Source organism: Rhincodon typus, chromosome 3, assembly GCF_021869965.1.
Source record: "Rhincodon typus isolate 14 chromosome 3, sRhiTyp1.1, whole genome shotgun sequence".
NCBI lineage: Eukaryota > Metazoa > Chordata > Chondrichthyes > Orectolobiformes > Rhincodontidae > Rhincodon > Rhincodon typus.
Window position 1 is genome coordinate 105,869,873 of NC_063334.1, and position 14,492 is coordinate 105,884,364.

General features: G+C 40.5%; 1 protein-coding gene across 4 annotated transcripts in view; it reads left to right on the forward strand.

Moving 5' to 3' along the window:
• Nucleotides 1–3,539, forward strand: part of LOC109934174 (caspase-3-like) — a 31,316-nt gene extending 27,777 nt beyond the window's left edge. For all 4 annotated transcript variants that reach the window (XM_048620507.1, XM_048620499.1, XM_048620498.1 and 1 more), the window contains exon 7: nt 2,783–3,539. In XM_048620507.1, coding sequence (XP_048476464.1) covers nt 2,783–3,012 — 230 coding nt within the window. In that variant the 3' untranslated portion in view covers nt 3,013–3,539. The remainder of the gene's footprint in view (nt 1–2,782) is intronic.
• The last annotated feature ends 10,953 nt before the right edge of the window (nt 3,540–14,492 follow it).

Below are 14,492 nucleotides of genomic sequence, written 5' to 3' on the forward strand. Positions count from 1 at the left end.
GGGGATTGGTCAGTGAGGTGAGAGGGACAGATAGGTGGGAGAGATGGACAGATAGTATCAGGTCAAGGAGGTGGGGATGAGAGGGAGGGTTGCTCATGGATTTTTAGGGCTCCTTTCACCTGCCCTGGCTGTTCTTAGACTGCTAAAGTGTATGCTACTGATATAGGCTTTGTGTTCTGAATGATACCTGTGTGCGCGTACACTGAAAGGAATCTTCACACTTACTAAACTTCTGGATGATTCTTTCTAAAGGGAAGCCTTTTGTGTGTCCCTGTGTCATACAAAACCATGATACTAGACCACAACCAATTTTTTTCTCCCCATTACTCTTCTACTGTTCTCAAAAGTACTGAACCATTCGTCTCGAGGTTTCTTAAAACCTCATTTCAACACATATATACAAATTTCGGGCAATCTTTCACCATTTTTCAACTCAGTAAATTAGTAAATAACATGTCATTCTTATCATGCACAATATAGAAATACAAATCAAATTTGAAGCTATACATGGGTTTGTTCATTTTAGGAGCCACACTTTCAGACAACATGCCATGAGCCTCCATCACAACAACTACGTAAGAACGAGGAGCAGGAATTGGGCAGTTCAGCCTCTTGAGTCTGCTATATCATTTGATACGATCATTACTGATTCCATCTCTGCCTGAACTTCGATTTCCTTAATCCTTTAACCTGTTACTGATTTTAAAATCTTGTCTCTCTCCTCAAATTTATTCAGTGTCCCAGCATCCACTGCAGTCTAGAGTAATAAGTTCCACACATTCATAGTCCTTTTGAGAGAAGTAATTTCTCATCTTGTCCTGAAACTGTGACCCCTCATTCTAGATTTTCCCGCAAAAGGAAACCTCTTCTGTACCTCCTACTTTTTCAATTCTCTTTAGCATCTTGTATATGTCAATTAGATCTCCTCTCATTGTTCTTAACTCCAGAAAGTATAGGGTTAAACTGCTAAATCTCTCTTCAAAAGTCAGAACCTTCACCTCTAGAATCAATCCAGTGAACTTCCTTTGAACTGCATTCAATACAGTGACATCCCTCCTCAGGTCAGGGGACCAAAACTGTAAGCAATATGTCAAATACCTAGTACAGTTGCGGCAATACCTCCTGACCTTTATACTGTATCCTCTTAGCAATAAATGCCAAGATTCCATGTGCATTACTTATTACCTGCTGTAATTCATTACTATTTTTCTGCAATTCATGCATAAGGACACCCAAATCACTCTGAAGTTTCTTTCCGTTTAGATAATAAAGTGCCTTTCTATTCTTCTGAAGAAAATGATAATCTCTCACTTATCTATGTTAAACTCCATCTGCCAAATTTTGGCCCATTCACCTAATCTGTCCATATCCATTTATTGCAACTTACTTTCTACCTATATTTGTGTCATCTGCAAGTTTGACCTTCTATCCCTGCCTCTGAGCCATTAATAAAGATTGTACATAGTTAGGGTCTGAGGACCAAACCCGGTGGTACCCCACTAGCTATATCTTGCCAACCAGAAAAAGACTCATTTAACTCTACACTCTTCTTTCTGTTGGTTAGCCAATCTCTATCCAAGCTAATTAATTATGAATAATCTTGTGTGATGTTGTAAATGAATATTTTTGTGCAGCCCTTATCAGATGCCTTCCAGAAGTCCAGATATACTATATCTACAAGATCCTCATTATCCACTTTGCTTGTTACATCTTCAAAGAACTGTAGCAAATTAGTCATTTGCAATTTGCTCTTCTTAAAATCATGCTCACTCAGTTTTCATTTTGACTTTCCAAATGTCATGTTATTACTTCCTTAGTAATGGATCCTAGCAGGGCAGTGTTTGCTAATACTCAGAACTACGGGGCACATTTGGGATTTCATGGTTCCAAGCACTATTGACTGTACACTCCTCCTGTATACTTTACATGTGACATTATGTGCAGTGCATCACTCCACATGCATAGGGAGGTGCATGTGATTTTAAAGTGGGTTTTAATGGTGGGGAGAGGGGTTGGTGGGGAATATCCAGAGTGAGAAGGGAAGTCAAGGAGAGGCCAAGAATCAGTAAGCCCTCTCCTCTATCTTTCCCTTCCACACTCCTCCCGCCTCCTGGGCTTGCTTCTTTCTTTTTATCTGTCCAAAGTAAAGTTTATCTTTCTCTTCCCTTGTTCTTTCTCTGCTGCTCTGCTTGACATCAGCTGGCGTCTCTGTAATTGACTCTGCGTATCAGTTACAGGCGTCCGTTGCTGCTCCTCCTGCAACTGCCATGTCCGAGCTGGAGCCATACATCTGGAGCTCTAATCGATGCTCACCCAGATAATGCTGCCAGACATCGGTTGCAGTGGTCCTCCGCTGACACTTGTTCAGGAGCCTAGGCCTAGCTGCAGACCTGGAGCCTCAGCTCAGCCTGTGAGCCTGAACCGGGTCACAAATTTATCCCGGGACCTGCTCTGTACTCACCTGGAGTCCCCGGACTGGCTTGGAGCTGCGTTCGCCTCATCCTGGCATTGCTGCTGCCGGATGCCGCCTCCTTTATCTTTCACTTGGCTTCGATCACCGCCATCTTAGTCTGCCATCTATTTGACAGTTTGTGTGAGACCATGGTATTTTAAAGGAAAGAGCTAAGATGTTTTGAATACTAAGCATTTCAGGTGGTGGAATAATGATGTGACAAACTCCAAATGTACATTGTTAACATGGACACTAAATTTTGATTTGAAAAGCTTTCTAATGAAAGCCTCAGATATCCAGTTACATGACATTTTATTTTGTCTTTTCCAGGCTATTACTCTTGGAGGAATACAGGCAATGGTTCATGGTTTATTCAGTCATTATGCCATGTACTTGATAGGCATGGCAAGGAACTGGAGATCATGCAAATACTCACTAGAGTCAACCATAAAGTGGCATTGGAATTTGAATCCAGCACGCATACGGAGGCTTGCAATGAGAAAAAGCAAATCCCTTGCATTATTTCTATGCTAACTAAAGAACTTTACTTTAGTTGTTAAGACACTTTTGGAAATGTGAAATTGTATAATTTCTTCAATCTATTCCAGAATTAACAGCAACTTCCAATACTTTATCTGCCTGAAGAGCAATAAATGCTTTAATCAACATAACCAATCATAGAATTTTTGGTGGTGGTTATTTTGATGGCATGAATACATTTCTAAAACCGGTTTAGTTAAATTGTTGATGCAATATCTTTACAATGTCAAATTTTGAAAATCGATAGTTAATTTTTGAATTTCATTGTTAAAAGCAATTTAGCAGGTATTTTTTGACTGAATTTTATTAATGTAAAGAGAGCTTTTGATAAATAAAACAACAACAAAGAATTGGGGATGCTGGAGAAACTCAGCAGCAACTTGGTGCGGTTTCTTCCCACAGATCCCACCAGACCTACTGAGTTTCTCCACCAATTTCTGTTTGTTTCTTTTGATTAAAATCGTGTTTGAAGATCTTGCATTGTTTTGTGTGTATCAATAGCCACGTGTTCAAAAATAATTAAAAATTTACACAATTATAAAAGTAACCCAGTGAGAGCAATTAAATGTAGATGTTATTGTCTTTCAAATATGTTAACATTTCTCACCAGCATTTTAAAAAACCAATGTCCAATAGTGTATGTTAATTCAATTTTGTGTGAGCAGTAGCTTGGCTCTAGAAACTTGAGTACATAAAACTGAATGATGTTTTGGTGTACTACTGAAAGGCTGCTGCATTATCGGGTTCAGGTGAAACTTTAAAGAGGCTGGTTCTAAGGAAGGGTCACCAGACCCAAAACGTTAACTCTGTTTTCTCCTCCACAGATGCTGCCAGACCTGCTGAGCTTTTCCAGCAACTTTGTTTTTGTTCCTTGTTTAAAGAGGCTGGACCTTGTTCCCTGTCATTATTCATTTGATAAACCTGAAAGATCCCATAGCACTTATCAAAGTTTGCCTGTCTTAAAATGAATTAACTGGTCATTTTTTCATTATTTGTGGGACTTTGCTTTGCAAGTTGGCTACTATGTTCATCTATATTACAGCATAGAATTTTTAAAATACTTTGGTTCTGAAACATCAAGATATCCTCAGGAAGTCAAATTCACTGTGTAACTAGAAGCTTGAATATTTGAGTGGAAGTAGTTTAGAAATGATACGGCACAGAAAGGGGCCATTTGGCCCATCTTGTCCATGCTGATCCAAAGACACCCAGGTGTCCTTTCTCATCCCGTCTTCCTGCATGTGGCCCATAGCCCTGCAGTTTTCAGCACTTAAGGTGCAGAACCAGGTATGCTTTGAAAGCGTTTAGTGTCTGTGTCTCCACCACCAACCTCCGGCAGCAAATTCCAGATACCTGCCACCGTCTGTGTTTTTTCAAAAAAAGTTTTTTTTCTCAGTTTCCCTGTAATCTTTCTGCCACTTAGCTTGAATCAATGACCCCTGAAACATTCCAACTATTACATTTTCAGAACTACTTCTTACCAGTTTATTTCCTTGTATTCAGTTTTAGCAAAGTCACAGTAAAGATAAATTTATTTAGCATGTAGTATTTTAAAGCCGATAAGATAACGTTAGGATGAATCTCTTAGGCTGAATCAGTGAACTGGTCATGTAGGAATTTTTGAACTTGAAGTTCTATCAAATGACTCTGCTCCTTTGCAGAATGTAATTAGATGTTCCTCATAATGGGTAAGACTGAAATCTTAATTAGAAAACTGATTTTTTTTTGGGGTTATATTTTAAATATTTTCTCTGTCTCTATCTTAAATTCTCCCCATATTATTCCTTACTAAGGAGCAGGCATAACTTAACACCCTGACTGTACAGAGGATTCTTGGTTTCTTTTGGGGTTTTTTATGGTTTTAAGATCTGTGCTTTTTTTTTTCTTCTATCATCTGTGGAGAGGGTGTATTAGTTTGACAGCTGGTTCTATTCAGTGTCTTCTCATCAATAATTGTTATGAACTTGCATCTTGAATACAGTCTTCCCTTAGCTGGAATGGCAAATTTGCGCAGGGTTATATTGTTCTGCATAATAAATAAAATGCATGCTTTGAATTTTGCTATGTTTGAAATATCTAGAGCCTTATCCTATATACTTTTCAGGTAATGATAATGGAAACTTTAATTTTTACTGTTAAAACCTCAATACTGGGATTCAGTATTTGATATTTACACCTTTCTGAAAATTTGTATGGATGCTGAATATTGCAAAGAATAGTGTCCATTTCTTGTTCAGGTGCATTACATGACTGAAATAAACAAACTGATACTATACTGTTGTGCTCAGAAGAAAATGCAATAACAGCTGAAGTTTTTGTTTGTGTTAGACAGTTTACTGTATTATGAATCTTGTCATTTATATTATAATCCACTTAACTACTGTGTTTTTCCACACAATGCTTAGTAGGTTCAGGGTGCCATCTAATGTGCAATAACCTGTATTTGTATATCTTTAATGCAGAAAGTGTCCCAGTTTAGTTTTACATAAATAGTTAATTTTAATCAGATAATGTGCATTTTGATAGCATTTCTTTTTATTTGTTGGTGAGTGGAATTTTCCAGATTTTGTCTTCATTGGGAAAAATATTGTGTCCTTTAAGTGGTTGGCCAGCTAACTTAGATATGAAGTGTGTTCTGGGCTATAATTTGTTAGGTATTATATAAGGCAGTTCTTCAGAAGCAGTTAAAGGTTTCATAAGACCCACTGTTACCTGTTGGTGATTGCAGGAAGAAATGCTGTGGTGGTGGTAAAGAGGTGAAATTCAAAACACACAGATCAGCCATGATCTTCTTAATGGTGGAGCCAGCTTTAGAGGTCAAATGGCTTTTGTATTATATGCATTTCAAACTGCTTTTAAACTGGAGAATTTAAGATAATGTACTACACAACTGTGCTGTAGGTAGACCCACAATGCTGTGAGGGAGAAAGTTAATGACCAGTTTTGACCCAGCAACACCAAAAGAATAGCAATATATTTCTAGGTCAGCTGTAGTACAATATTGATGCAGCGTAACACGTCTACTAAATGAAATTTTTCTAATGTGGGTTAAAGAAAAATAATCCTGTCCAAATTCTCGTTACTAGTATTGAGTGGGGCACTATTGAAGTCAGCAGCAAATCAGTTGTTCTCTCCTTTTGATCTTTATCAAAGGGATAGATTTTTAAAATGATAGTCAAAAGATGTTGATTTGGTGGATCCCTTTAAATTTTTTTTTCCATTTTTTTGAGGTATGTGAGCATTGCCAGAAAGGTCACCATTTAGTGCCTATCCCTAATTGCCCTTGAGCATGATTGGTGAACTGCCTTCATCAACTCTTGCACACTGTGGTGCAAGTCCTCCAATTGTGCTGCTGGGGACAGTGTTCCAGGACTTTGACTCAGCATTGGCGAAAGAGCAGCAATAAATTTCCAAATCGGGATCTAAGCATAGAAAAGATGAAGACTAGAAAATGAATGTCTTGATCAAGGGCTTGAGAAAACTACAAAGGATTACAATAAACAGAAAATGTTAAACCAAATCAGTCAGTGTTGACAGTTATCTTCCATGTACACAGCAATCCTAACCATGTAAACTAGTGATAATCACCTGCAATAGATTGTAAAAGAGGTGTTGGAAATGAATTGCTTACAATGGGTATACAAGCTGTAATGGGGTATGGTACTGGGAGTTGTTGGGTGACGGGGTGGTGCGGATGTGCATTAGATTTTTTAAAAATTCACTTATGGGAGGTGGGCATTGGCTGGCCAGCATTTACTGCCCATCCATAGTTGCCCTCGAAGGGGGTGAGGTGCCATCTTGAAACTCCATTCCACGTGTTGTAAGTTGATAAAAGCTAGAGGTGAAGGAAACGTCGAGGATGCAAAGATAAAATGGTCAAATGACTGATCCAAAGTTTGTTTATAAACCACTTAAATAGAGAAATGAATCATCGATAATAAAGGCAAATAATGGTTACCTGGTAATAAAGCATGCATCATTATCAATCGCCAACATAAACATTAAATAGGCATTTCAAACCATTGTGCTAAAATTTGACTTTTCATTCCACAATTTAATTTTAGTTTTAAACAATCAGACTCTTCAAAAGAATACATTTTACTTTAAGTAATTCTTTTAAGATATAGAATGCTTTGTTTAGTCTGTGAACAGTAAATATAATTAGTTTATTTGGCTCAGGATTTGTTATTTTTATTTCATCCTTGAATTAAGAACTGTGCACGGGCACGTGGATGGATGATGCACTGGATCTGATTCATCTGATTTTGCTTTGAAATCCCTGCAGGTATCACTTAAGGATGTTGTCCAATTTCTCATTGGTAAACGATCAGGGACCTCTATAAAGGTTTTAGTTAGTTTGAGGGGAAAAAAGTATATCTATTCAAACAAGAGCAAATTGAATATTTGCCCTTTTAGTGGTTACTACACTTGTAAAGCTACCAATCACCTGCAAGTCATTTAAAATAGGATCCACTTTGAATTCACATGGCAGTCTTTTGATGTTTATATTCTTGTGAAATAAAATATATGTACAAGTCCCAGACAGGTGAATGATCGTATGTAAATATAATTCACCTTCAACTATTTTGTACAATGTTTTTGTTCTTATTTTTGTTGGTTTGTGAGCATCTACTTTGTGTGTTTAGTGGGCATGTGTACAGAGTTCCTCAAGCTCAGCAAGTTCCCATCTTCCACAGAGAGATACATTAGAATATATCCTACTCATACTCACTCCTTTTGAATAATATTGCTAAAATGTGCTAAAGCAAAAATCCAGTTTATTTTAGCCTCCTGGACCATTCAGTCATGGACTTTAGCTTCCACAGATAATATTCCTCCTCTTACCTAGATATCAGTCTGTACTTGCAGACTACGGGATGAATTTAATAGAACCCCCCAAGTCATTGAGGCAATTGCGTCCGCTGAAGAGGCCTCAGGGTCAGTATCCTGGCAGAAGAAAAGTTACCACTGACGAAGCATGGGCAGATTGTTATGAAGATGGGAGTGAGACCAATCATAGTTTCTGATGGTCTTGTGGGTAAAATTTGCTTTCCAGAGTGGAACATGAACTCTACAAAGCTGTGGGCTGTAGATTTGGGTAAGTGCTGAATTAACTGATACAAGATAAAGTAATGATTTAAAATGTTATCAACTATCCTGGGGATGGAACTGTTCAGGGATTCCAAGACTGGCTGCTGATTGCTATCAAATAGCTTGTTGGAAAGTTCATGAGTTTGTGGGTGTTGAGTTAGTCCAGTTTGACCTTGGCTATGGTGCTGAACAATTTGCCAGTAATTAATTATGTTGGTTCATAGGTGATCAGCTACTTTACTAATGTACTGATGGACAAACTAGGCTCTAGGCAACAGTTTCTGTCTGCAGGGTAGAAGGAATGAAAATTATTGAAAAAAAGAAGCATTACAAAACAAATCTCGGCAGCAGTTATAACCAAGTTCTTTAGCCAGTGTAAATTTGCATAATATTACCCAATGATTTGGATTTCCTTGAATGAACAGTGTAAGTTATAAACATTTTTAGCTGTTAGAATTCTTTCAGAACATAACGAGCAAATTAGACGAGCTGAACTAGTCAGCATGCTCTATTTGGATCTCTAGCAGGCCGCACAGGAGGCTGCTAAATAAGGTGAGAGCCCATGGTGTTAGGGGCATGATACTGGCAGAAGGCAGAGAGTAGGAATAAGCGTGTCTTTTTCAGGATGGTATCCGGTGACTAGTTGAGTTCTGCAGGGGTCGGTTTTGGGACCACACCTATTCATGTTATACACTTAATGATCTGGACAAAGGAACTGACGGCATTGTTGCTATCTTTGCAGGTGAAGCAAAGGTAGGTCATGGGACAGGTAGTGTTGAGGCAGGGAATCTGCAGAAAGCCTTGGACAGGCTAAGAGAGTGGGCAAAGAAGTGGCAGGTGGATTGCAACGTGGGGAACTGTGAAGTTATGCACGTTGGTAGAAAGAATAGAGGCATAAACTATTTTCTAATGGGGAAAGGAAATCTGATGGACAAAGGGACTTGAGAGTCTTAAACTAGGACTCCTAAGGTAAACATGCAGGTTCACTTTACAGTTAGGAAAATAAATGCAATGTTGGCATTCACTTCAAAAGGAAACAAGACCAAAGATGTATTGGTGAGACTGCATAAGACTCTGGTCAAACCGCATTTGGAATACTGTGTGTGGTTTTGGGTCCCATATTTTAGGAAGGATGTGCTGGCATTGGATGGAGTCCATAGGAGGTTTACAATAATGACCCAGGATGAATGGCTTGTCATCTGTCGAGGACCCTGGGTTTGTACTCGATGGATTTTAGAAGAATATCTGATCAAAACAAACAGAAATTGTGGGGCCTGGCTAGAGTGGATGAGGAAAAGATGTTTCCACTAGTGGGAGAGACTAGCACAGTTTCACAGTGAAGGGATGACCCTTTAGAACAGAGATGAGGGGAAATTCTTCAGCCAGAGGGCTGTGAATTTGTGGAACTCATTGCCACAGAGGGCTGTGGAGGCCAAGGCATTGAGTGTATTTAAGACTGAGATAAAGAAGTTCTTGATTTAGTCAGGGGTTCAAGGGTTATGGGGAGAAGGCAGGAGAATGGCTTATAATTTTCTCAATCCCATGATTGAATGGCAGAGCAGGCTCGATGGGCCAAATGGCCTAATTCTGCTCGTATATCTTACAATCTTATGGTTTTTTAAAAAATTCATTTGCAGGGTATAGACATCACTGACCAGGCAGTATTTATTGCCTATTCTTAATTGCCCAGAGTCAACCACAGCACTGTGGGTCTTGAGTCATATGTAGGCCAGACCAGGTAAGGATGGCAGCTTCATTCCGTAAAGAACATTGGTTTTTCCAACAATCAGCAATGGATTCATGGTGATAATTAAACTCTTAATTCCAGATCTCTCTTTTTGAATTCAAATTCCTCCATCTGCCGTGGCAGGATTCGAACCCGGTCCCTAGAGCGTTACCCGGGTCTCGGGATGACAAGTCCAGTGATTATACCACTAGGCCACCGCCTCCCCATATTAAAGAGGGATCTACACAAATGTGGTTTGGTGATTTATAATATCACGCTAGGTCACATAAAGTATAATGTGACATAATTCATTTGAGATTATTAAAGATTATGTTATGCTGTATACAACATTGCATGGTAATTCTCAATCAGATTCTAAAAAATCTTTATACAATTGTTCTGTAAAATTCATGGAAAATACAACCAATAAAACTGATTTTATTCTGTAGATTTTATTGGTTTTCATAGGTATATTATACTTTATGTCAAAATACTACTTTTGTATTTATGAAATTAACAAGGTGTAGAGCTAGATGAACACAGCAGGCCAAGCAGCATCAGAGGAGCAGGAAAGCTGATGTTTCGGGTTGGGATCCTTCTTCAGAAATGGGGGAGGGGAAGGGGATTCTGAAATAAATAGGGAGAGCGGGGGAGGCTGATACAAGATGGATAGAGGAGAACATAGATGGAGAGGAAACAGACAGGTCAAAGAGGCGGGAGTTGGAGCCAGTAAAAGTGAGTGTAGGTGGGAAGTTAGGGAGGGGATAGGTCAGTCCAGGGAGGACGGACAGGTCATGGAGGCGGGATAAGGCGAGTAGGCAGGAGATGGGGGTGGGGCTTGAGGTGGGAGGAGTGGATAAGTGGGAGGAAGGGCAGGTTAGGGAGGCAGGGACGAGCTGGGCTGGTTTGGGGATGTGGTCGGGGGAGGGGAGATTTTGAAGCTTGTGAAATCCACATTGATACCATTGGACTGCAGGGTTCCCAAGCGGAATATGAGATGCTGTTCCTGCAACCTTCGGGTAGCATCGTTGTGGCACTGGAGGAGGCCCAGGATGGACATGTCGTCCAAGGAGTGGGATGGGGAGTTGAAATGGTTCACGACTGGGAGGTGCAGTTGTTTTTTGCGAACCGAGCGTAGATGTACCACAGAACGGTCCCCAAGCCTCCGCTTGGTTTCCCAATGTAGAGGAGGCCACATGGGGAATAGCAGATACAGTATACCACATTAGCAGATGTGCAGGTGAACCTCTGTTTGATGTACAAGGTCTTCTTGGGGCCTGGGATAGGGGTGAGGGGGGAGGTGTAGGGGCAGGTGTAGCACTTCCTGCGCTTGCAGGGAAAAATGCTGGGGGTGGTGGGGCTGGTGGGGAGTGTGGAGCGGACAATGGAGTCAGAGAGAGAGTGGTCCCTCGGAAAGCAGATAAGGGTGGGGAGGGAAAAATGCCTTTGGTAGTGGGGTCAGATTGCAGATGGCGGAAGTGCCGGAGGATGATGTGTTGGATCCGGAGATTGGTGGGGTGGTACCTGAGGACGAGGGGGATTCTGTTTTGGTTATTATTGCAGGGAGGGGATGTGACGGATGAGTTGGGGGAAATGCGAGAGACATGGTCGAGGGCATTTTCAACCACTGCGGAGGGGAAGTTGCGGTCCTTGAAAAACGAGGACATCTGGGATGTCCGGGAGTGGAACGCCTCATCTCGGGAGCAGATGCGGCGGAGGCAAAGGAATTGGGAATAGGGGATGGCATTTTTGCAGGAAGGTGGGTGAGAGGAGGTGTATTCTAGGTAGCTGTGGGAGTCAGTGGGCTTGAAATGGATATCGGTTTCCAGGTGGTTGCCAGAGATGGAAACACAGGGGTCCAGGAAGGAGAGAGAGGTATCGGAGATGGTCCAGGTGAACTTAAGGTTGGGGTGGAAGGTGTTAGTGAAGTGGATGAACTGTTCGAGCTCCTTGCAGGAGCACGAGGCGGCGCCGATACAGTCATCGATGTAACGGAGGAAGAGGTGGGGTTTAGGGCCAGTGTAGCTTCGGAAGAGGGATTGTTCCACGTATCCTACAAAGAGGCAGGCATAGCTTGGGCCCATGTGGGTACCCATGGCCACCCCCTTTGTCTGTAGGAAGCGGGAGGAATTGAAGAAGTTGTTAAGGGTGAGGACAAGTTCAGCTAAGCGGATGAGCAGTGTCAGTGGAGTTGGGCTGGTCTTTGGTTTGGTAAAACTCTCATCTTTTAAATCAGAATGTTGTGTGCTCAAGCCCTGATCTGAGAACTGAGTGCATTATTCAAGATCACACTTCACTTTAGTAAGCAGCGCTGTGGGATGAGGGCTTTTTTTTTGAATTGAGACTGAAGTGTGCTCTTGCCACGAAAATTAAAGATTCCCTGGCCCTGTTTGAAGAAGAGCAGTGAAGTTCTCCTGACTGTGCTGGCCAAATCTATTCCTCAGATCTCTGGTTTTGAAGATTTCCTCTTTCAATTGTTTCATGATTCATGATCTTGCCTTCAGCTCCTTAAGGTCTAAGTTCTGCAAATCTTCTCTACACCTTTTTATCACAGTACTTTCTTGAAGACACTTTTAAAAACTTACTGCTTTGACTAAGCTTTTGGCTATTTGCTACATTATCTCCTGTATGGCTTGGTGATAAGTTTTGCTTTATAGTTCTCCTCTGAAGTGCCTTGGAATGTCTTATGTCAAAGGTGTTATCTATGTTGAACCAATATAATTAGAACAGATTTATCTCTCATTTAACAGAGGCTTGCAATTCTGTGGATGAACGAAACTCCGATAATCCACAAGAAGCTTGACACCATCCAGGACAAAGCTGCCTGCTTGATTATAACCCAGTCAACCACTTTTGGTATTTGCTGCACTGACACTATGTTACAGCAGTGTGTTCTATCAGATGTACTGTAGCCATTCGCCAAGGTTACTATTGGAGCAGCAGTTCCCAACTGCACTGTCTACCGTCTAGAAAGGGCAGCAGCTATGTGGGAACACTGCGACTTACACATTTCTCTGAGTTGCACTCAATGGGTTTGAAAGGGTTAATACCGAGGAGTGGCATAAGCCATCCGCAGATGGACTTGTAGAAAAAACAGTTCAGGATTTCAAAGGAGCAAGATTGAATATCTGGTTGCCCTCATAGTCTTTTACATGTCCATCATATCATTGTAACTGGTTCCTAACATTAAATAAACTATATACTGTTAACCACGTGAAATTCCTCTAATGAGACCAAGAAATAGTTTTCCTCTACCACATCAGCCTAAGCAGGCTCTGCAGATTCTTACACTTAAAATAGATGGTAGCAGCAAACTTTATCATGACCAGCAGTATAATGAAATGGCAAACCCATACTACACCCCATCCTAACTTGGAATTATATCACTGTTGCTTTACTGTCAAAATTTTGGAATTTCCCTCTTAACATCACTCTGGTTGTTTCTATGTCATGGGCTGCAGTGGTTCATGAAGGCAGCTTATCACCATCTTCTTGAGAACAATAAATGTTGGTCTAATTAGCCGCAACATATGCTCTGTGAATGAATAAAGAAATTATCTCATTCCTTTTATGGTACATTGCTAATATATTGACTGATATATTTCCCAAGTTACAACAGTGACTATATTTTGAATGTATAGCACTGGTGTTGGGTCATCCTCGAGTAATTATTTATTCACATTGAAGCTTGAATTCCACTAATGCCTGAGAGTACAGGCAGTTTGATTAATTGCAGTGACTTCATGAAAAGTACATAATTGACTGTTAAGTACTTGATAAAGACCTGAGATTGTCAAATAACTTATTATTTTTGTGTTGTATATTGGCTGAATATTGAAAGTAATAAGCCAGTGTCCTTTTTAACCAATTCAACCACATGGTGGCGCCAGAACTTTTCCTTCCAAATCAAACCATAAGGCAGTGAAGAAAAATCCGCAAATTACTGTTGTTTTTAACAGAAGAACTATATTGTTGCTTTATGTGGCTGTGGAAAACTCAAACTCCACACTGGCTTAAAAAAAATTGCTCATATTTTCAAACTCAAAATTTGTGAATTTTGCTTTCTGTTTTACGGATTGATTTCTATTGTTACACCCCACTTGGGAAAATGGACTTATTAGCAAATTCACTACTCCAGGGCTGCCACAAAAATGTGTGATTGAACGAAAACCACAAATTCCCAATTGCCCTGTCCAATGGAATCAAGTTAACCGAAGGCATTGACAGGGGTCTTGTTTTTAACAAAAATTGCAACTCATTACAATAAGTAAATGCTAATCATAAGTAAACAGAATAGAATCTCTACAGTGTGGAAGCAGGTCATTTGGCCCACTGAGTCCAAACTGACCCTCTGAAGGGTATCCCACCTAGGCACACCCCCATACCACATCCTGTAACCCTGCATTTCTCAAAGCTAATCTACACATTCCCAGACACTATGGGCAATTTAGCATAGCCAATCCGTTAACCTGCACATCTTTGGACTGAGGGAGGAAACCCACACAGACACAGGGAGAACATGCAAACTGCACACAGACAGTCACCGAAGGCTGGGATCAAACCTGGGTCCCTGGTTCTTTGAAGCAGTAGGGTTAACCACTGAGCCACCGTGCCATCTCTTAGTTATGAGCTATCCACATATGGTTCTACTAGTTAAAAATATATCCAACTTTTAAACTCCCT